This window comes from Canis lupus, chromosome 17 (assembly GCF_003254725.2).
Source record: "Canis lupus dingo isolate Sandy chromosome 17, ASM325472v2, whole genome shotgun sequence".
Taxonomy (NCBI): Eukaryota; Metazoa; Chordata; class Mammalia; order Carnivora; family Canidae; genus Canis; species Canis lupus.
This window is the reverse complement of record NC_064259.1, coordinates 23,355,355-23,376,415: the sequence shown is the minus strand read 5'-3', so window position 1 is coordinate 23,376,415 and position 21,061 is coordinate 23,355,355. Positions and strand designations below refer to the sequence as shown.

Below are 21,061 nucleotides of genomic sequence, written 5' to 3'. Positions count from 1 at the left end.
AATTGTACACTTAAAAATGGCTAAAATGGGAGACACCTAGGAATGCCTGGGTGGCTCAATTGGTTAAGCACCTTCCTTTGGCTCAGGTAGTGATCCCAGGATCCTAGGATCAAGCCCCATGTTTATTATAATTTACTCTATGGGGGTCACACTATCCTTGCTGTTTTGTCATTGCATTTTCCACCTAGTGATAGACAGCAAATATCCTAGGTATTCATACAGCGTGGAGGTTAAGAAGGTAAGCCCTGGAGACTGACCACCAGGTTTGAATCCTGGTGCCATTGCTTACTCAGCTGCCAGCTTGTTTCCTCCTCTGTACAAAGCACATGGATAACAGAAGTGCCAAGCACATACATTTGTTAAGGATTACATTGGTTCCTAAATATGTATAAGCGCAGTGCCTAGCACTAAATAAAGAAAGCTATAGTTATATTGCTAATGGTAGTTAATAATCCTTGTCTGTTCTACAAGACAGTGTTTTTAGTGGCTTCATGAGGTACTTTATCACATGGCTGCATCATACATTACTTAACTAATCTCCTATGTCCAACATTTACTATTTCTAAATATTGGCTCACATAAATAATGATAAGCAACTTTGCAAAGAAGTCTATATAGAAAACTCTGTTTTTTAAAGCAGACCCCTAGAAAGGCAACTGTTAGATCAAAGAACATGCACAATTTAAGATTTTTGATTCCTCTTGATGGACTACCCCTCCAGAAAGACTGATATATTGAGGAGCAGAAGAACAACTTTATCCATAATGGCAAAAAATTGGAGACAAGCTAACTGTCTAAACTAAAGACATAGTTTAAATGTAATGTTCACTTACTGGAATATCATAAATACATTTGCAAAGCCTACATAAGGGCATATAAAATGCTTATGACACAATGTTAAGTGAAAGAGCAAGGAAAAAAATTATATTTAATAGAACTATAAATTTTAAAAATCATGTGCATATGGAGGAACAGAAAAAACAAGTAAAATAGAAATTTTTAATAGTAAGGCTCTAGGTAAATTGTTTTCTCTTAGTTTTTTTTTTTCTAAATTGCATTTAATAAGCACACACCATGTTTATAACAAAAAAATAATTTCACTGGGAAATGTGATTTGTCCCTGTCTTTGAAGGCCATTATTGAAATTTAGTTTCACATTACAAGTAGATCTTTAAATAAGCACCCATAGTAATGAAGCCCATATTTCAATTTTCTAGCTGAAAATTTTTCAGATACAAAGTCACCTTCTTGACCTTATCTATATATTCAAAGACTGTGGTGCTTGGAAATTTCTACTGTATGGTATTGGAATCAGCAGCAAGATCAGCAGACATTATTTCCCAAAGGAAATGAATCTAACAGGACTCTGGGAGATACAGCTGCTTCTATGTCATCCAAACAGAACCCAGCTGCTTTTGTGGGGGTTGTAGTTCCAAGGAAAGGCCCTAAATGTTCAATCATCTGCATGGACCTTCTACCTTTGTGCACCTCAGTCTGCACCATGTTGAGCTGATAGGCAGGTCAGTTGATCTCTCTGAGCCTCTGTTTCCTCATCTAAAAAATGGATATAAAGATCACGTACTTACTTACCGAGTTGTTGTGAAATCAAATGCAGTAAACCTTTTAAGATGTTAATCCAATGTCCAGACATGTTAGGCACTCATTAAATGTTAGCCATAATTATCCTTATTATCATCCTACATCTTTATTTCACTCACTGTTTTTAAAAATAACAGTGAAGCCTAGGGAGATGGGATTTGTTGTAGTTTAACGGAAGGAACCATGGATTTGGAGTCAGATGACCTGAATTGTAATAGTGGTTGAAACACTTACTCATTTAGTGGCCTAGGGCAAGATACTTAATCCTTGGAGCAATGCTGTCCAAGAGAATTATAATATGAGCCAAAAATGTAATTTTGGATTTTCTAGAAAACACATTACAAAAAGTAAATATATGTATTTTCTTTAACCCAATATACCCAACACTACCTAAATGTTGTCAATATAAAAATTACTGTTTGAATGTTGTATATCTTCTCCTGTACTAAATCTTTGAAATCCAGTATGCATTTTATACTGACAGCACATTTAAACTTGGAAGCTACATATTCATCTGAAATATTTTATCTGTATTTCCTAAAATTTGTAGTTGAAAAGTTAGATTGACATGCCCAAGTTGTTCAAACATATTTTTCCAATAATTGAATCACCTGTGATTCAAATGACTTCAAATGTGAATTAATTAAAATTAAATAAAATGAAGAATTCAGTTCTTCAGCTGCATGAGCCACATTTTGAGTACTGGTGGCCAGGTTTAGCTAGCAGCTACAATTGGAGATGACAGATTACTTCTCCTCCCAAAGTTATTCAGCTAATGGGAGGTGGCTCAGGGACCAGAATCGGGCCAATATAATTTCCATGTATGGACATTTGAAATGTGAACACTATTCATCTTGAGCCTTTCCATTTTTTTAACTGTGATCCACAGTAAGAAATATACTTCACCTAACAAAATGGTATAAAAACGTATGTGTGTATGTGTCTATGTATGTATGTGTGTGTATTTGTGCATGTGATGGGTATCTAAGTGTGTGTATGCATGTATGTCTGTGTGTCTGTGGGTGTCTATGTGTGTATGTGTCTGTCTATGTATGTATGTGTGTGCATTTGTGCACGTATATGGCTATCTCTGTGTGTATATGTATGTATGTGTATGTGTGTCTGTGGGGGGGATATCTTTGTGTGTGTATGTATGTGTATGGGTGTCTATGTATGTGTATGTGTGACTGTGGGTGTGTGTGCATGTGGGTGTGTGTGTCTGCGTCTGTGTACATATGGATCAGAAGCCATTATTTCCCAAAGGAAAATTACAATGTGGATCTTTTAAAATTCCACTCTACATTTTCCTCCTCCTGATTTCCTCCTCTTTCTCCTTCTCCCCCCTCTTTATTTAACGCTGGTCATGACCCACTAAAGTGATTTCATGGCCCACTAATGGGTTATAAACCACAATTTGAGAAACACTGATCTTAAGAGTCTAAATTTCCAGGCATCTTAAAAATTGATTTGTTTTGTGTTGTAAATAATAATCCTTCTTTAGCCACCAATCAGTTCAAAGGGAACAATGTTCTCCCCAATATAAATAAGAAGAATGACACTAGTCTAGATAAGATACAAGGAAATAAGTGAATTATCTGCTTTTTTCTTTCTTTATCCATTCAGCAAATATTCATTGCGGAAGCACTGTCCCTGTCACTGTGTTAGGCACTAACAGCTGGCCTGAGACAGATGAGATCCCTGCTCAGAGTCAGCTACACAACAGCTAAAGCCCTTGCTACAGTGGCTTAGCCAAATAAAGATCTTGGATGCTTTGTTTTATTTTTCCCGTAAGAAGACCAGAGACAAGTAACAGTGCAGATGTCCAGCAACCCCATTAGTGACTCAACTCCCTTTCTGTTCCACATGCTTTTACTTGTCGCTTTATGGTCATAAGACTGCTGCTACTCCTCCAGGCAGGTCCATGTTCCAGGTAAGAAAAAACAAGAGCAGAGGAGCTGGGTGGGGGAGGTTATCCCAAAATTCTCCAGCACATAGAGTTGCCAGATAAAACACAGGATGTCCAGTTAAATGTGAGTTTCAGAGAAACAACAGGTGATTTTTAGTATTATCATGACCCATGCAATATTTGAGACATATTTGTACTGAAAAAAAGTTCACTATTTACTAATGAAATTCACATTTAACTGGGTGTCCTGTATCTTTATTGGCTAACTCTGGTAATCCTTATGAGCACAGCTCTGCTTACAGTTCACTGGCCAGAGTGTCACGTGGCCACTTTTGTCTATAAAGAAGGCTGGTGAAATAGAGTCATTGTTTAAACTTCCAGTCTCAATAAAAGTGAAAGGCAAGAGAGAAGGAAGTTGGTCAGGGAGTTGAGTTGAGTGAGCCAGCCTATGGTATCTGCTTAAGGTCAATCCCCCTCTGGCCTTCTTTGTCCCTCATAGTAGGAAATTTGAATTTTAGTTCATGGTCAGTGGGAAGCTATTGGAGAGTTTAAAGCAAAGGAGTGACTAACTCTATTTAAGAAGATGGCTCTGGCTGCTGTGTGCCAAGTATAAGGGGGAAGGTAAGCAAGAAGTGGGAAGACCAGTTGGAAAAAAAAAAAAACAGCTTGTTCTAGAACCTCTGAGAACTCAACCTAGCCATCCTGCCATGGGCAGTCCCCTCGCTTTCCTACATGTGAGTTTCTTCTTCTGAAAAACAAAGATTTGGGCAGGATAGTCTCTTGGTGCTCTGTGCAGCATGTTCAGAGTGGCTTGCAGGTGACATGGTGGCCTTTTCTTGCTTTTTGGCTGCGTAGCATGGTTGTCAGTGTTGGCCTATGTTTTGTACTCTCTTCAACAGAGGAGTATCTGAAAGCCATAGCTCATGAAACGTCAGAATTTACTATCATTAAACTAAGATCCTGTGAGACTCCTATAGCGAAATGGGTAAAAAAATGCTTTTTAAAATTTTAATTTAAAAAATAATCAATGAAATGGACAGAAAAAGTAATAAAATCTGCTACCTCTTAGCAAAAATTTTAAAAGTAACATAGGTGATTTTTATACCCTGACATCTAGGACTTAAAGCAAAAGTTGAATAATCTGATTCCAGAGCTAAGAACCTATGTGGATAAGGGAAAACCTGATTTCATGCTTCTCTCCCTCCAAAGTGGATTTTGTTACAATGAAGGCACTTTGGTCTCCTAACTGCCTCCCTCTCCTACCCCGCCTGCAGCAGATAATTTTCTCTCTCCTTCTTCTTGCTTCTCATTGAATTAAATCAATTGTTTAGTTTTCATTTGGCTTCTCCTTTTTCCCTCTCATCAGATCAAGTGCTTTTCTATTTTCCTTGAGGATTACCAAAATGAGCTCTTAGGGAAAAAAAGGTTTCTCAGCACTTTAGCTTCTGTTCCTTCTATTTATTTGCTTTGCCTTTTATTATCTTTTTTGCTGACACCCCAGGACACACACACGGTATGTAGAGATTATTGGCTTTCTCCCTTTTTCCTATACGAAACCTGTTGGTTAAAAAAAAAAAAAATGTGTCCCCAGAAATATTTATTCTTTTTAAGAGAGCCAGAGATCTAATAAGGGATCTGTATAGGCACACGCACACACACACGCACACACACATACACACACACACACACACACATATATATATATGTAGCTATTTATATACATGCACACACAAATACACACATACTGTACACACACACAAGCATAAATTATTTTCGCCTCAGTTACTTTGTACCTGAGTGGTCATTTGCAGAACTCCACAAAACATGCAAACATACTGCTACTTTAGGCTACAACTGAACTCATGGTGTTGAAATTAATAATACTGTCAAGGAAAATCAACTCCCTGTACCTTCCTTCCTTCCCTTAATGAAAACACTTGATTTTTCTAATCATTTGATCTCAAAAAACTGATACCATTTTTCTTCAGAGTGCTTCGCAATGAAGGAGCAGTAAAAGCAATACATTTAAGTCCTGGTGGTGGGCCATCACAGCAGAAATGGTCAGAGTGCACAGGGCAAGGTCCTAGCATGGCCCAGCGGCCCTCTCTGGGACCCAGCCATACCCTTGCACCCTACTGATGGAGTGTCCTCCCCTGCGAGGTGGAAGGTTGCACTAAATGACCCTCAGGAGCTCTAGGTCTCTGAAGTTCTGAATTCCTAAGTTAACCCATTACTAGGCCAAGCACCCCAGTGGGGATAATCCCACTTATTCCTTCCCCTAAATTTCAAAATTCTTCACTAAAACCTAAAACTGAATTGAGGGTAGGATAGCAGAATTTGAATTTGAAAACTAAACAATAAGGGAACTCTTAATGTGGTACCAATTTGTTCTGGCCACTTTGTAAGATCACATGAACAGAGTAGACCGTCAAATACTTCCCAGTGACTGGAGACCACCATAAGCCCCCATGAGTGGTTTCCAAAGGACATCTCATCTGTCTGGGTCCCACCAACCAGGCCTTGGTCTGTGATCTCTGTACATAGCCAGATGATGGGCTTGAGACCATTTGCTGGGCCTGGTCCTCAGAGTTGTCAGGGTACAGAGAAAGGGAAGTGAGGCCTGGGGCAACAGGATGTCTCACTGAAAACATCATCAGAGGCTTCTATCATAGATAGGTGGAGACTGAAGCTCCAAATTCCAGACCCACCACTGATTTTCACTGTGACCTCGGGCAAGACCTTCATTTCTTGGCCTCCTGTTTTTCTCCCCAGTACAACAAGGGGTGAAGGTTTGTGACCACCATGTTTGTTTCTAACTCTGACATTCTGAAAGCCAGATGTATGTAGCACTTTTAAATCTCATCAGGTAGAGAGACCCAACTCTGTAACTTGGTGGAGCCTCTCCAGAAGCAGGACTCTGCCATGGGAGCTCAGTTCTTGAGGAGATGACAGTTTAAAGTCAGAAAAAAACAGAGAGGATTTAAGATTTGAGATGCTAGAGATAGAGGTATATCATTCACCTTCTACACTACCTTCTTCTTTTTTTTTTTTTTCATTATTTTCCCTTTCTTTCTGCTGACAGTCTCTAGAGTAGAAATACATGACAAGCAGGTTTCCCAACACATTCCATGGTATATTATACACAACAGTGAAAGAGTTCTGCATCCAAAGGGATTTAGATAGGGTTGATTGCATATTCTACTCTTTAAGAGTCATGACTCTTTGGCATATGTAGGTTCTAAGAAGCCCCTCAGTGAAAGAGCCTGTTGACTTTTGTTTGACGAGTACCCTTCCAACTTGCTTGATCCCAGAGCTTCCTCATGAGACCTGTCAGCCCCCTGTGGGGCGGGTATTCTGTGGAACGTACTCTAAGAGACAGCACAGCGTTATCCCCTGATGCTGCATCTGGAGGCATGAGTCCATATGATGCCTGCATGTGTCACATTTACTCTATCCATATTCCAGTCCATCAAATTTCTGCTGCTCCTTAGGTCCTGTCTAATATGAGTGGCATCATGATCAATCGAATGAGTAATAGCTTATAATAATGATTTAATAGTTTAATTGCAATGTGGACAATTATCCAATGTTGGAAGAATCCTGTGTGATTTATTGAGATGGAAGTCTGTCCATCTGCACATCTGTTTGCCAATGTTCTCATTCAAAGAATATGATTAAGAGGCTTCTGGTTCAGGATGGTGGGTTGCGCCAACACTTGTCTCCTCTTCTGAAATACCACTCAAGTGATGATAAAGGCTTCAGTGAAGGGATACATTCTGACTAGCAAACAGAACAGGAGGAAAACCATAAGTGATTTTAAGAGCACAAGGCTGGTGATAGAGGAACTGAAGCGGTCGTAGCTAAAAAGAGGCAAAGAGGGTTTAGTGCAGAGGAGGGAGCCCATCTGCTGGAAGACATCATGACCAAGTGCTGATAAGGGTCCTCCGGAGGGATGGAGCAGAGTGAAATTCCTCTGAAATATGGTTACCCCATATGTCTCCACATCCATTCAACCCCAGTTTTCTAGACTAAAAAAGTAGCAGGATCCTTAACTGCAGGGGAAAGAAAAAGGGAGCTCATGTCTAAAAGTTCAGGTGGACTGGAAGAGCTAAACCTGCTATCAGCAGTGTTCATGCCCTGAGTGGTGTATCCAGCATGCTGGCACTGGGGGGCAGGCACCAGTGAAGTGGTGGGGCCCTGACACCTGCTGTCAGGTCAGTTCTGACGGAGACAACAAGCACCACCTATGTGCACTGAAGCTCCTATCAGCATTCCTAGTCTCTCCTGTTTAAATAATCCAGGATCACCCCGCCTCTGAATTAGCCCAGCAGCATGAAAAACAAATATTGGGGCACCTGGGTGGCATAGTCAGTTAAGCCTCCAACTCTTGGTTTCAGCTCAGGTTGTGATCTCAGGGTCCTGGGATCAAGCCCCAAGTCCAGGCTCTGCACTCAACATGGAATCTGCTTGGGGTTCTCTCTCCCTCTGTCTCTGCCCCTCCCCCATATACACATATGCATCTCTTTCTAAAATAAATCTTTAAAAAAAAGAAAAAGAACTATCAACATAAAAAATTGATCCCAGAGAAAACAAGGATAAATTAGGTAACAGAGGTTAATTTGAAAGATAAAGCTCTTCAGAAAGATTTAAAACCGAGAAGAGGAGAGAATGAAGGCATCCGAGAAATAATAAAACAAATTTACTAGAGATGAAAGAGGCATATGTTCTCTGATTGAAAAAACCCACCAAATACCAGGAGGAATTTTTATTAAGATCCATACCTAGATACATTGTATTGAAATTTTAGCAGCTCAGTGTTGAAAAAAAGATCCTGAAGGGCACCTGGGTGGCTCAGTAGGTTAAGCATCTGGCTCTTGATATCAGCTCATCTTCTCTATCTCATGGTGGTGAGTTCAAACCTCATGTGGGGCTCCATACTGGACATGGAGCCTACTTTAAAAAAAATCCTGAAAACCTCCAAGAAAAGAATAGACAGATTGACTACAAAAAAAATCAACAATAAAACTAGTCTCAGATTCCTCCTCAGTCACAAAGATACTAGACAACACTGAAGTGAGGGCTTCAAGTTCCTGAAGCAAAATTCCTAATCTAGAGACTAGAGCCAGAAAAGCTATAGACCAAGTGTGAAGACAAAATAAAAATATATTTCAGATATTCAAAGATTCATGATGAAGTTTCCCCCTAAGGAAGGTTCTTGAGGATGGTGGGACTAATAGAAGAATCCCAGTGAAAATAAATTCCAAAATGAAGGCTGTACAGGAAGCCCAGAAAGCAACTGGTATAAGTTAAAACAGGAAATCAATGTTTGGGGGAAGAAGAGAGAGATTTTTCAAGGACTATACAAAGGTGTTAGTGATATGGTATAAAAGGCAGATAGAAAATAAATAGAAAAAAAGAAAGATGGCAGATATAAAAGAGAAATGCAATTAGAAATTTCTGGAAAGGCAAACTGCACAAGAAAGTCTGGACCCAAATATAAGGCAAATTAAGACAGAGAAAGAGGGAATATTCATTTGATCCTGATGCTAGAAACATTCTTCATCAAGTACAATGTGCTGTTTGGACCTATGGAGGAGATCACAAATATAACCCTTCTTCACTGCACAGGAAAAATATAGTCATTGGTACAAAATCTCTGCTTGCTGATCGTCAAGGTTTAGCATCAACCTGTAAACAAAACACTTGACCTAATCACTCATAGGCAATATTGACAATGTGAAGGAAAAGCCCAGCTGACCTGGGAGGTGAATGTGGGTTAGGAAGGTGCAGAGAAAGACAGAAACTATCATCTAGTGAGGGGAGCCAGCGGATAGTGTCTAAAGCTAATGGAGCAAGTAATACATTTGCCATGGAAAGTTAAAAAGGTAAGTAATAGAAAAGTAAAACAGGATTTAAACAATCAAGATTTAAAAGGGGAAGAGTACCATTTTTCTAATAGTCCCATCGATGAAAGGAGCCTACAATTGTTGCATCAACAAGGAACAGGATGATCACCATATTTAGAATCTGGAAGGCGGCCACCAAAAGAAATGAGAAATCCTTAGACGCGTTTCTGAGGCTCAGAGAGAGGAGTAGGATTTGGGGATGGCTTTAAAAAATTATTATTATGACAGTGTTGAACTATTTGACTTCTGGCCATCTGCATATATTACTTTGATTCTTTAAAGTCACCAAATACCTGCCAGGTGGTAAGGGTTGTATTAAATACCAGATATTTAGAGGTGATACTAGCCTTGAAGCAGAAGTGGCTACAGAAACAAACGATGCTGGTTTAGGAGCCCTTCCCAGGGATGTGTTTATGTCGATGGGAAGAGGGGAGGTAGGGCAGGGGATCACAGTTCACAGCGTGTTTGGCCAACCGATTCCAACAGTTGGTACAGAGCTGCCACAGAGGTGAATTAGGACAAGCCTTTAGGACTTGGGGGCTTGGAGACTTGACATTGTTCCTTTAGATTGATAATATTCTAGGCAGGCAGATAGAATTACTGACAGTTTGGAGCTGTAAGGGTCCATAGAGAGATCTATCCAACACTTTCATTTTACAAACAAAGAGGCTTGGTCGTGGCAGAGCTAGCCTTACTGATTCAGTCCTTCTGATTGCAAGTTTAGTAATAGCTAAAAAGGGAGCTCCACATTAAGACATCCTTCAAGCACAAAATCAACATCTATCACATATCCGCTAAGGCTAGGCACTGTAGTAGCCACTTCACGCACGTTATTTAACTTAATCTCTACAACAGCCATGTGAGATTAGGCTATACACGTATTACATTTGAGCAGACTAAAGTTGAGAGACCTTAAATAATTTGTCAGGAGCTTAGAACTAGACAGACACAGAGCCTGGATATGAATGAGTCTGTCTGACTTCAGCGTTCGTGCTCCATGGTTTCTGGCCTGTAATCTGCACCCCACTGACTGTGATAAGAGCTACTATACATCCCTATATCGGTGACCAGAGGTAAAAATAATGACCATTTCATATTTAGTCATTGAACATATAAACATGAACATGAATAAGGGAAACACGATCCTGGCACTATCTAAGCAGGGCTCTTTGATCCACTTCTCCACTGCTCCATAGTCCACCCTGGGGTAGGGTCTGTGAGCTGCCAGACCATCCTTCTTAATTAGAAGGGACCCCAGGAGCCTCTGAGCAGCCCCAAGCTATTCAGAGGAAAATAAACAGGAAACGGAAAAGAGGGAGGGGAGACAGAAATGCTCACCGACTTTAAAAGATTTATACTGACAATATCCCAAGGAGTTTATGAAATGTATTTTTTCCTTTTTGTTCCTTTTTTTTTATTTTGAGAGAAAGAGAGGAAAGCTGCTGATGAAGAGATAGCTCTCAACTAGAGTTTCATTGACGGTGAAAATACTTTAAGCTCGGGCTCTTATTGATAGTCCGGTTGCACAAAATAAAATTCATATAAACATCACCTCACATATTAGAACTGGAAAAATAATCCATCTTCCAGTCAACTTTGAAAGAGTCCCGTTATTGAGCTACTGAATTACAAGGACAGAATGTACATGTGTTTCCACACCCAGGAGGGAGGAACAGTGGTGCAGAGGAGGCCCAAGCACAGCACCTGATTCAGCTTGATTTTCTCCCGCTGGGAACTTGAGTCTCCCCACCCTTTGGGGGATGAATGTGCACCAGATAATCTTTCTGAGAAGAAGGAGAACATCTTTCTCTTGCCTATGTTCTTCCCCTCAAGCTCAAAAACCTGCTTTCAGTATGACTTTCCACCGATTCAAAAACATCAGAGTAGGGATCCCTGGGCGGCGCAGTGGTTTGGCGCCTGCCTTTGGCCCAGGGCGCGATCCTGGAGACCCGGGATCGAATCCCACTTTGGGCTCCCTGCATGGAGCCTGCTTCTCGCTCTGCCTGTGTCTCTGCCTCTCTCTCTCTCTCTCTCTCTCTCTCTGTGACTATCATGAATAAATAAATAAAATCTTTAAAACAAAAAACAAAAAACAAAAACATCAGAGTAGGGTCTCAGGCCTTATGTCAGTTATGCAAGACAGGCTGGCTTCATCTTAACCCCAGACTATGCTCCAAAGTATCTGGAGCAAGACTCTGTCCCCAGAGATGCTTCCAGGATTCTCACCTGCTCTGGACAGATGCACACTAATCTAGGATTGGAAACCCCAGTCGATCAGAGTCTGTCTCCCATATATGGCACTTTTGCTTACAACAGTGACAATCACATCACATTTGCATTTTGTCACATTCTTTCCTAGTGTTACTGATACTATAGGATGAGGTTGGGTCAGAATTGATCCCCACCTTTTCCCCAACATACCAGATTAATCTTCCAGAAGCACCACTCTGACGATGTCACTCTCCTCCTCAAAACACTTTTCCAAAAGTAAAGTTGAATACCTTCAGCCAGGAATTAAAAGTCCTGTATGGTCTGATCCCACCCCCGCTGTCCTAGCTTTCCTGAGGCCCCAGCCTTGTCTTCGGGTGCCCCTCTGTGACCCAGTGCTGCTATGCACTTCCTTTAGCCTTTTTTCTTCTTCTCTCAACTCCCACATGGCTGGTTCTGCCAATATCTCTGTCTTTCTCTCCCTCTAAGATATTGCTCAAAGGTCATCTTCTTATGAATCTTCCCAACTGAGCTTGATGTCTCCTTCCCAGATCCTCCAAAAGTGCTTCACCTGTATGTGTCTTATGACTTTATAACCTCTACTTTTGGTGGCAATTATTACAGTGATCTCATCACCCTTATGGACCTGGAGTTCCTTAAAAGCCAGAACTGTGTCTGGTTTATGTCTGTGTCCCTAGGGCTGAGCCAGTGCTTGGATGTTTGCTCAACGTTGGCATCCAGTAAATGAAATTTGAAGGCAAGAAAGAGTGAGCAAGGGGCCAGTGAACAAATGGATTTGGTCCAGCACCCAAATGCCTGCCTTTCTCTCTTCTTCCCCCTCTGAGTGCCTGAGCTGCACAGCTTGGCCACAATGCACCCTGATCATATTTTAGGATAAGGGGTACAGTGGGGTAATGAGAAAGGTACAAAGGAAAGAGCCCTGGTTAGAAATCCAGACACCTGGAGTCTGGTCTGGAGTTTCAGATTAAGATGTTGGACAAGTCATTTCCACATTCTGACCTGAAATCTGCTTCTCTAGAAAAGTGATATGTTAGATGATCTTTAAGTCCTTTCTAATTCTGAGTTTTTGATTCTAACCCCATTTCTTCTACCTCTGTGCCCGTGATGAGAATATCTCCCCCATTGTAAAACAGGGTCATAATACAGATTATTTACTGAGGGTTATAGAGCTCTTTTCACCAGCCCATCTGCCATGCTATAACTTCCCAGCAATCACAGAGGGTTCGGTGTCCAGTGCTGACCCCAGGTCCCCAGTCTTGCTCAGAAAAAGTCTTATGCTGACCTCATCCTGATTTTAACTGGAAGTCACATTTCTCTACTTCCAGAATTTTGCAAATCTCCAATTCCTGACATAATACCTTCTCCTTGAAGAATGCTTCTGGTAGGGATCCCTTCTTTTCATCTGCATCATTCTCTACCCCTGACTGCTAGTTCATTTACCTATGTGGTAAATTGAGGTGTCTGTAGAATGAGACCAGTTTGAAGCACTCAGGAGTGATTTAAAAGCAGAGCACTCATTCGCTGGTTCTCACTGGAGGAGTCAGAGATCTTGGAATAGACTTCCACTGCAAAAGAAGCAGCGTCAAATGGTCCGAAACTTCAAGGCAGAAGTATGGCAAGTAAAATTAATGCATCAGAAGGAGTGCCTGGAACAATAAAATGGCGCTGTACTTTTATGCTGACAGTAATCCCCATGAATACAGGTTTCTTTAGATCACTTGGCCTATGCCACTGGAATTAGGGTTGGCTTGCCCCAGAGGGAAACTCTGCCATAGGCACGGCACCAGGGGGGATTTGTAAGGCTTTCTTTGTGGAGACCAGTTACAAATTCACATGACTCATAGACTCAAGAGCTGAAATGGATCTTAAGAGATCATTGAGTTCAGCCAACCCTTCTCACCCTGTTTTATAAACAAGGAAACTGAAACCCAAGAAAGTTAATGCTTTGCACAAGATCACTCAGCTAGTAACCAAAGAAGCAAGAGCCATGAACATGTGGGACAAATGCTGCCTCTCCAAGCCACCCACCTCTCAAGGGAAACCTTGCACTGGTCAGAACTATTTGGGATTGTAGAGTCAACCCATAGAGTCCTGAGAAACTCTGAATCAACCATAAATTGAGTGCCAAGTTGGCTTGAATGTGATATGGAGAACTCAGGTCAGCTTTTGTTTAAACTGTGACCTGTAGGGTGATAGAGATGCCCCGGAGTGTGCCCTGGCTTGTGGGGTGTGGAAACACCTTATATGGATGTTGACAAGATGGCACTTATCTCCTTGCTTCATTCTTGTCACATTTACAGAGGCAGTGTCTGTTTAGGCCATCTCTCTACCAGGTTGTAAATCCATCAGAATGTCTTAGCTTCTAAATTGGGTTTCTGATGCTGGTTATTCTTTGGGGATTAGATAATACCCCCTATTTTTTTTTTTTTTTTTTTTTTTTTTTTAGTTTCTTGTGAGATTTCGTTAGTTGTGACTCTTGTCTGGAAAAGAGTCTGTAGCTCTCATTTCTACGTTAATGTAGAAGACAGTTGAAATCAAATAATTGATTATTTAGTGGGTCCTTCCTCTCTATACAAAACTGGGTAAAGTACTCTCCATGTTTATCTCACAGAACCCTTACAACCACCCTTTGAAGTAGGTGTCTTCATTCCCATTTTACAGATGAAGAACCTGAGACTCGAGGACATAGAGCTAGTATGTAGGGGAGCTAAGGTGAGGGCCTTAGTCTGCCTGACTATAAAGCCCAAGTCCTGAATTACTATTCTCTTGCTTCACACTTCGCTTTTCACAGAGATAATCTAAGAAAGGGGGAAGAAGGCTGGGTGTATATGAAGAAGGTGAGATAGGCCTCTAGCAGTGCTGACTAGGATGTCATTGGTCTCTATATCCTGCCACAGAGATGCCTGGCCCTCCTATCTGGACATACCTACAGAGTCACCTTCTCTGTCTCTTGCCAGGCTCTTTCCTCCTCCTCAATACCTCAGCAAACTCCAAGCACACCATCCTGAGCCCGTGGATGAGGAGCAGCAGTGAGCACTGCAAGCTGGCTGTCTCCGTGCACAGGCATCTGCAACCTTCTGGGAGGTACGTCGCCCAGCTGCTGCCCCACAACGAGCCTGGAAGAGAGATCCTCCTGGTACCCACTCCAGGAAAGCATGGGTAAGTCCTTCCCCAAGTCCAAAACTGATTATATAAAAGGCCACTTGGCTTTGGGCTGCAAATTTTCAGAGTCTGTGACATCTACTTAAAACTCACAATTGTCCTTTAATAGGTAGGGTCCAGATTGAGCCATTACTGCTAATATTCCCCAGGTAGTGTCTCGGGCACTGATCTGTGGGGTCCTCTGGCCACTCAGGCTGGTGGTCCTTCCAGAGGCCAGAAGACCAGCTGGCAGAGTGGGCATTTAATGAGTGGGTGTTAAAGATATTTATTTCCCAAAGTACAGATGGATCCAAGAAGAAAACAGCCAAAGGGAGTGTTAAAAGGCCAAAATGAAAGTAATTTAATATGCTGGAAGCTGGGTTGTACCAGCAGAACTTTGGCAGTAAGGGAAAGAGCAAACTATTGTAGCCACCGAAGCAGGTCCTGCAGGAGTGCAGGACCTGAGAACAGAACTTGTCAGGCACACCACAGTGGTATCAGTTCAGTGGCAATTGGAACAAGCTTTGTTCCAGAACCTCTAAGGCTGACACAATCTTGAAGTCACACAGGATGCCCATGTCAGTGAACTTAAGCTTCCAGGAGATACTCACTTGTTTACTCAGCAATCCACTGAGCCTCCAGAGGTCATGGCATTGGAAAGCAAACTTGAACCAGCCTACCTCTATGCATACATTTTCCCTTATTCCATAGGAATAATGTACCATCATAAGACCCCAGTTTTGAGGAGCCCCACATCTAAATACTTATTATGTAATAAATGAGGATGAGAGAGCTTTCAAATTTCTATCGAAGCTTAGACTTAGCTTCCCTCTAAGAAGATACCTTTCAGGAGAGTCCCATCTGGACAATGATGTTACCTGTCCTTCACCTTCATGGTGTGCTGGGTTAAGAAGGTAGAACCTGTCTACTGCTTTTCCAATAAAGCTCTATGGCCTTCTTATTAAGTTCTGGAAAGCCTATACCCTACTCTCCTACTACTGACCCACCTATATTTAGTTGTGCTGCAAAGAACTACATACCTGGAGCAGGAATGAAGCCTTGACTTCAAGAAGGATGCTGTCCCCATACTTAAACTCATACCCATCTTCTGGCCTCTGCAATGTCTCATTGGGCTATATGGCAGGGTCCCAGCACCAAGTGACTCTTACTCTGTCCACCAGAAGTTTGGAATGTTGGATGTGTTGCCCGCCCACCAGTTTGGATGAGCTGTCCTCTGACAGACTTCCCTCCAGCATGGCCCACCTTTCGTGTGAGAAGCCCAGATGGTAAGGCCTCCCATCCATGGGCAGGGCAGGTCTTGGCCTCAGCTGCATTGCCATCCTGCAGGTGTCTGCCCAGCCTCGTGAGTTGTTTATTCTGACTTTATTCAGTACTCTTGCCCCCACCAAGCCTGGCAGAGAACAACCGGTGCTGCTCGGGGCTGCTAAGACTTCATGCCATCAGTTTGTTAAAGTGTGGTGGTTGGGGGCTGGGACTCATTGATGTCACATAGAGAATTGAGAGTCTCCCTGAAATGCAGGCTTAGAATGTGCATGCATGTGAAGGAAGGGTGCCAGAGGGATTTCAGCACTTCCTGGGTAGCAGGGCTTGGTTCCCTGGATAGCATGGGCAGAAGACCATAGCTCCTCTGTACGACTAGCCCTGGGGGCTTGCAAATATGTTTCCCCTCTTTGTCTTCCTATCCTTTCAACTACCCTGTAATTTCCCATTGAAACTGAGGCAGAGAGTGGAAATAGGAAGTGATATGGTCCAAAGTGGATTCCAGGTCTCCCCTTTCCTCATTCTTGCACTTTCCAAAAAACACATAGTCTCTCAGCAGAAACTCAGGGCAAAAGGGTAGGATCAGGAAAGAGGAAATGGAAAGTGAAGGAATCTTACAAAAAGAGATGATCCAGATTCTTTGGTGCCTTGAGACAGACGAACACAGGGGACCTGTGATGGCAACCTGCCCTTCACAGACAGTGAGAATAAGGAAAGGAAGACAGCACAGTGTAGGTAGGCTGTGATCCTCCCCTGAGGCTGCCATTGCCATTAGTCTCAAGGTCCCTCTCCTGGCCATTGCATTGCATTCCCAAGGTGACTCTCCCATTGCCGGAGTTGGCCTGCCCCCTCAAGAGTGAGAGTTGAGGCAGGAGAAGGGAAGCAGGTGTACTGGGGCAAGCCTGAAGACTGGGTAGCTTTGCCTGGGACGGCCCTACTTCTACAAGGGCTTTTCCTTAGGCTGGGCTCTGTGCATCTCTGTGCAGACACATTCTCCCCTAGCCCTGGAAGAGCCATCTTAGGAGTTTGAGGATGAGCAGGAGTGATTCCAAACTGAAAGTAAAGATGCCTGAGCCAACCTCTCCACCTGTAACAAAATCAACGTAGTGAGGGTAGGAGGTGGCAGCTGAAGGTGAAGCAGCCATAGACTGCTCTCTGCCTGGAGAAGCTCTGCTGCCGCAGGCATCTTGGCAAGCTGCAGGGCACAGGCACTTGTCCAATACTTCACAGAGCTCTAAGTATCTGTGTCGAGTTGTATCTGGGTTGCTCAGCCTCAGCACTGTTGACATCTGGGACCAGATTATTCTTTTTGTGGGCACCGTCCTGTGCATGGTTCCCCAGCTTCCCAGGTGTCTATCCACTAGATGCCAATAGCATCTTCCCTGGTTATAGCAACAAAAATGCCTCCAGACATTGACAAATGTCCCCTGGGAGGAAAACTTGCCCCCCATTGAGAACCACTGAAATAGCTAGCATTTCGAAGCTGGGAGGAACCCTGAGATTTACCTGGTTCAAATTTGTCAATTCACAGGGATGGGAAATGAAGCCCAGGATGGGGAAGTGATGTGCTCCATGTCACATGATGAATGTCAGTGTTGGTAGACAAGTATCTTGAGCCCTATACTCATGTTTATGTGCCAACCACTGTACTAGGTCCTGGGTTACCAAGATATATAAGGCCTAGTCTCTATGCCTGAGTAATACTAACTACTGCTAACACTTATTAACACCTCCTAGATGTGCTAACCAGTCAACACTGTGCCCCTTATATTCATTTTTTTATTTAATACTCAACAATATGGTGGAGTGGGTATTGTTACTGTTTTCAATTTCACAGATGAGGAAATTCAATGAGTTCAAAAAACCTTCCCAAGGCCACCAGCTAGACAGGGTGCAGGGGATCTGTACTCAACCAGCCTGACTTCAGACTATTTATGCCCATTGTTAGAAGAGCTCAATCAGGCTGAGGTGGTGCAACAGAAAAACTAGTATACTGTGAATCAAAGCCCTGAATTTAGGTCCCAGTGTACCATCCAGTAGTCAGTTCAGAGAACCAAGATTCATTGGATACTTTCTATTTGTTAGGACTATACAGGGGCATGACATTCAAAAGGCCAGCCTTTGATGGTCAATTAAAGGATGTTCCGTGAATGAGCTCTATGACTTCAGGTGAATCCCACCCCCTACCACACCTCAGTTTGCCCATCTGTGAAGTAGGGATAAGGATGTTAGCCCTGCCCATATGGTGCTGTGCATCAAGGTAATAGAAGACATAAAGGGTTTTGCTCACTAAGCAGGATACAAACGTGAAAGGCCATGATTTAATACCCTAGTCTGCTCTATTCTGCTCAGAATTGGGGATCAGAAAGGACTGGGAGTTATCTGCTTTCTGATTATGGGGTCAGTGCCAGTCTCAAGAACCCTTTGGTTTCGAGATCTTGGGCATTTTGCCTCACTGAAGCTCATTCCCTTGAATGTTGGAGATGCCCCCACAACATAGTGCTCCGAGTGGTAAGAGGGACACAGTTAAATCCTGGTGGTGATAAAAACAGAACATGATGGTTTGGGGACTACCTTTTGCAAAACAACATTCAGCGTTTGTAGTAACACGGGAGGAGGTTGTCATGACAGTGGTGGGTAGAGCTCAACTCATAGGAGTGGGCTGAGGAAGGACAAGCCTGAGGCCACTGAGTTCTCTGGAAACCGAGTCGTGTGCACAAGATGCAACACTGGGGGAGCAGCAGCCTGCCTGGAAATGCTGGAGACAGGGAAGGCAGTCGGGGAGCCCCAGCAGCTGCTCCCTTCCTTGTCACCTGGAAAGCAGCCACGTACATGAGGTCTAGTGAATCACAGGCCATGAGAGCCCGCCCCTCGCCAAGACAACCTGGCTTTGGCCGGGATCTCCCAGGAGACACACAGTGATGAGTGCCCGGTCTACTCATCTGCTCCTCTGCCCTGCCAGAATGGCCACAGGAGTGAGGAAGCAGAGAAACGCTCTGTCAAACAGCCCAGCCCTGCTGGCCACAGAATCCAACAGGCATAGGACATCTTAACTAGAAGTCAGAGGTTACAAAGTCCCCATGCATTGAATGAATATGATAATCCCTGTTTAAAGTGGTGAGCTGTGAAATGGCATGAGGAAAATGGTCTGCACTGTGCCAGCTGTAGTAGTAGGTACTTAACACATGCTAGATGCTTCGCTAGATGCTTTCCAGTGCATCCGATCCATGGATCGAGTGCCTCCCGTGTGATAGGTGTTGGGAAGGCACAGTTGAAGATGACAGGGGCATGGATTTCAAGGAGCATCCGAGCCAGCGAGGAAGACTCAGCTTGTGCTTGTGCAGATGGCTTTAAATGGGGGCCCAGAAAGATTCAGAAGCTGAGCTGAGCCCCTGCTTCTGCCTCCTGTGCTTCCCTGCCTTTCTGCTGAGAGCTGTTTTCAAAGAAAGAGGAAAGCAGCAGCAGTTGGTGGTGTGAGATCGACGCCCTCCTGGACTCAGGGGGCTGGGGGCTGTTTGGGGCTATGGGAGTACCTCCACACCTCCTTCTGGACACCCACAAGTCTTCCTTCCTCTCCGAGCACCCAGGTTTCTCCAGCAGTCTCCAGTATCTAGGGACTTGATTATGTGTGACCAGAACTACACAGTGTGTGGAGAGAAGAATTGGCCCCTGAGGGGATAGAAGTTGCCAATCATTTGAATTACTAATACTTGAAAAGATGTTTTAAACCTAAAGGATTTGGTGATACTTGGGCTTGAGCCAAGGTAAGCTGTCAGAGCCATTTCACAGCACAACCAAGGTTCATTCCAGAAGGTGGCAGAGAAATAAGGCTCCCCTCAGCACAAAGCTTCACCTTTCTGCAGGATCTTAACCCCAACCTTCAGAGGAGGCATGAGTTAGTTCCCTCTCCTCTGTCAATTTCCTGTTGGGGGGAGCCCAGGCCCAGAGGCATGACGTCATATGATGAGGGAGCAAGTGCGCGCTGCTGGCAAAGCCAGGACCCATGCCCAAGTTAGCCTTCCAAAGCCCGTCCTTCTGTACTCCCGTCTGTCTATCTGGCTGAACAGCTGCATCAAGAAATCCTCAAACTCACTGCTCTTGGCTTAGAATCTGCAGCCACCCTCCTCTGGCGAAGAAAAACCCATGTCTGTGCTGGGTACCCACACAGCTACCACATTTGTTTAAACCAATCAGTTCTGACCAAAGATCCCAGCTTTTAAAGCCAGCACCATCCTCATGGGAGGACCTGCCAAAGTCATCTAACCCAAAGGGGTACTGACTTGTGGACTTGGAGGCACCAGTCAGTTCCGGCTCCCCCGCATATTTGCAGCTCCTCACCCTCCAAAGTGGAGACTCCAGCTGTAGCCTGTACCCTTCCCCATCCTGCAATGACAGCCACCTCCTGTCAGGGGATTACTCAGGACTGGGGGGCAGGAAATGATGTTCTGCACCCCAGAGTCCTGCTCTTGGCCTCACCTTCCCAGTCTGGCTCATGGGACAGTACCCCTCTCCTGACATAGACGGCTTCTGTTGCCAGCATATACAACCCTGACTTGTCCTGTAAACAGACCCGCTGGTCTCAACAGGCTGAGCAAGGTTGAGGCTCTGGGCAGGGCCACATGGAAAGAGGCCACGAGGCATTTGGTCCGGCAAAGATGCCCGACTGCCAAGCTGTGCTGGGTTTCACTTCAGTCGGCCCAGGGGCAGTGTGGCAGGTCTGGCCAGCACTGGGCAAGTGGGGGCCTGTGGCATTCAGCATGCTCCGGCCAAAGTTCTCCTTGCATCCTCCCTGTGTGATAAAGGGGTCAGGAATAAAAAAGGTGATCATTTATTGAAATTGATGCCCTCGAGTGGCAGTGCCACAATGATTTAATTTCAGGCCCAGCATTTTCTCACTTTCAAAGTCATTCAGAGTGTCGGCTTTTCTCTTTTTCCCCTTGGTCTGAATAACACACTAATAAATATACAATAAGGGCTTTAATGTCTGGGTGATTTACAC

General features: G+C 43.6%; 1 protein-coding gene across 1 annotated transcript in view; it reads left to right on the top strand.

The window, feature by feature from the left end:
* ALK (ALK receptor tyrosine kinase) overlaps positions 1-21,061 on the top strand; it is a 680,397-nt gene that overhangs the window by 341,286 nt on the left and 318,050 nt on the right. Inside the window, exon 4 of the mRNA XM_035700451.2 lies at positions 14,598-14,799. Within this exon, the coding sequence (XP_035556344.2) occupies positions 14,598-14,799 (202 nt within the window). The remainder of the gene's footprint in view (positions 1-14,597; positions 14,800-21,061) is intronic.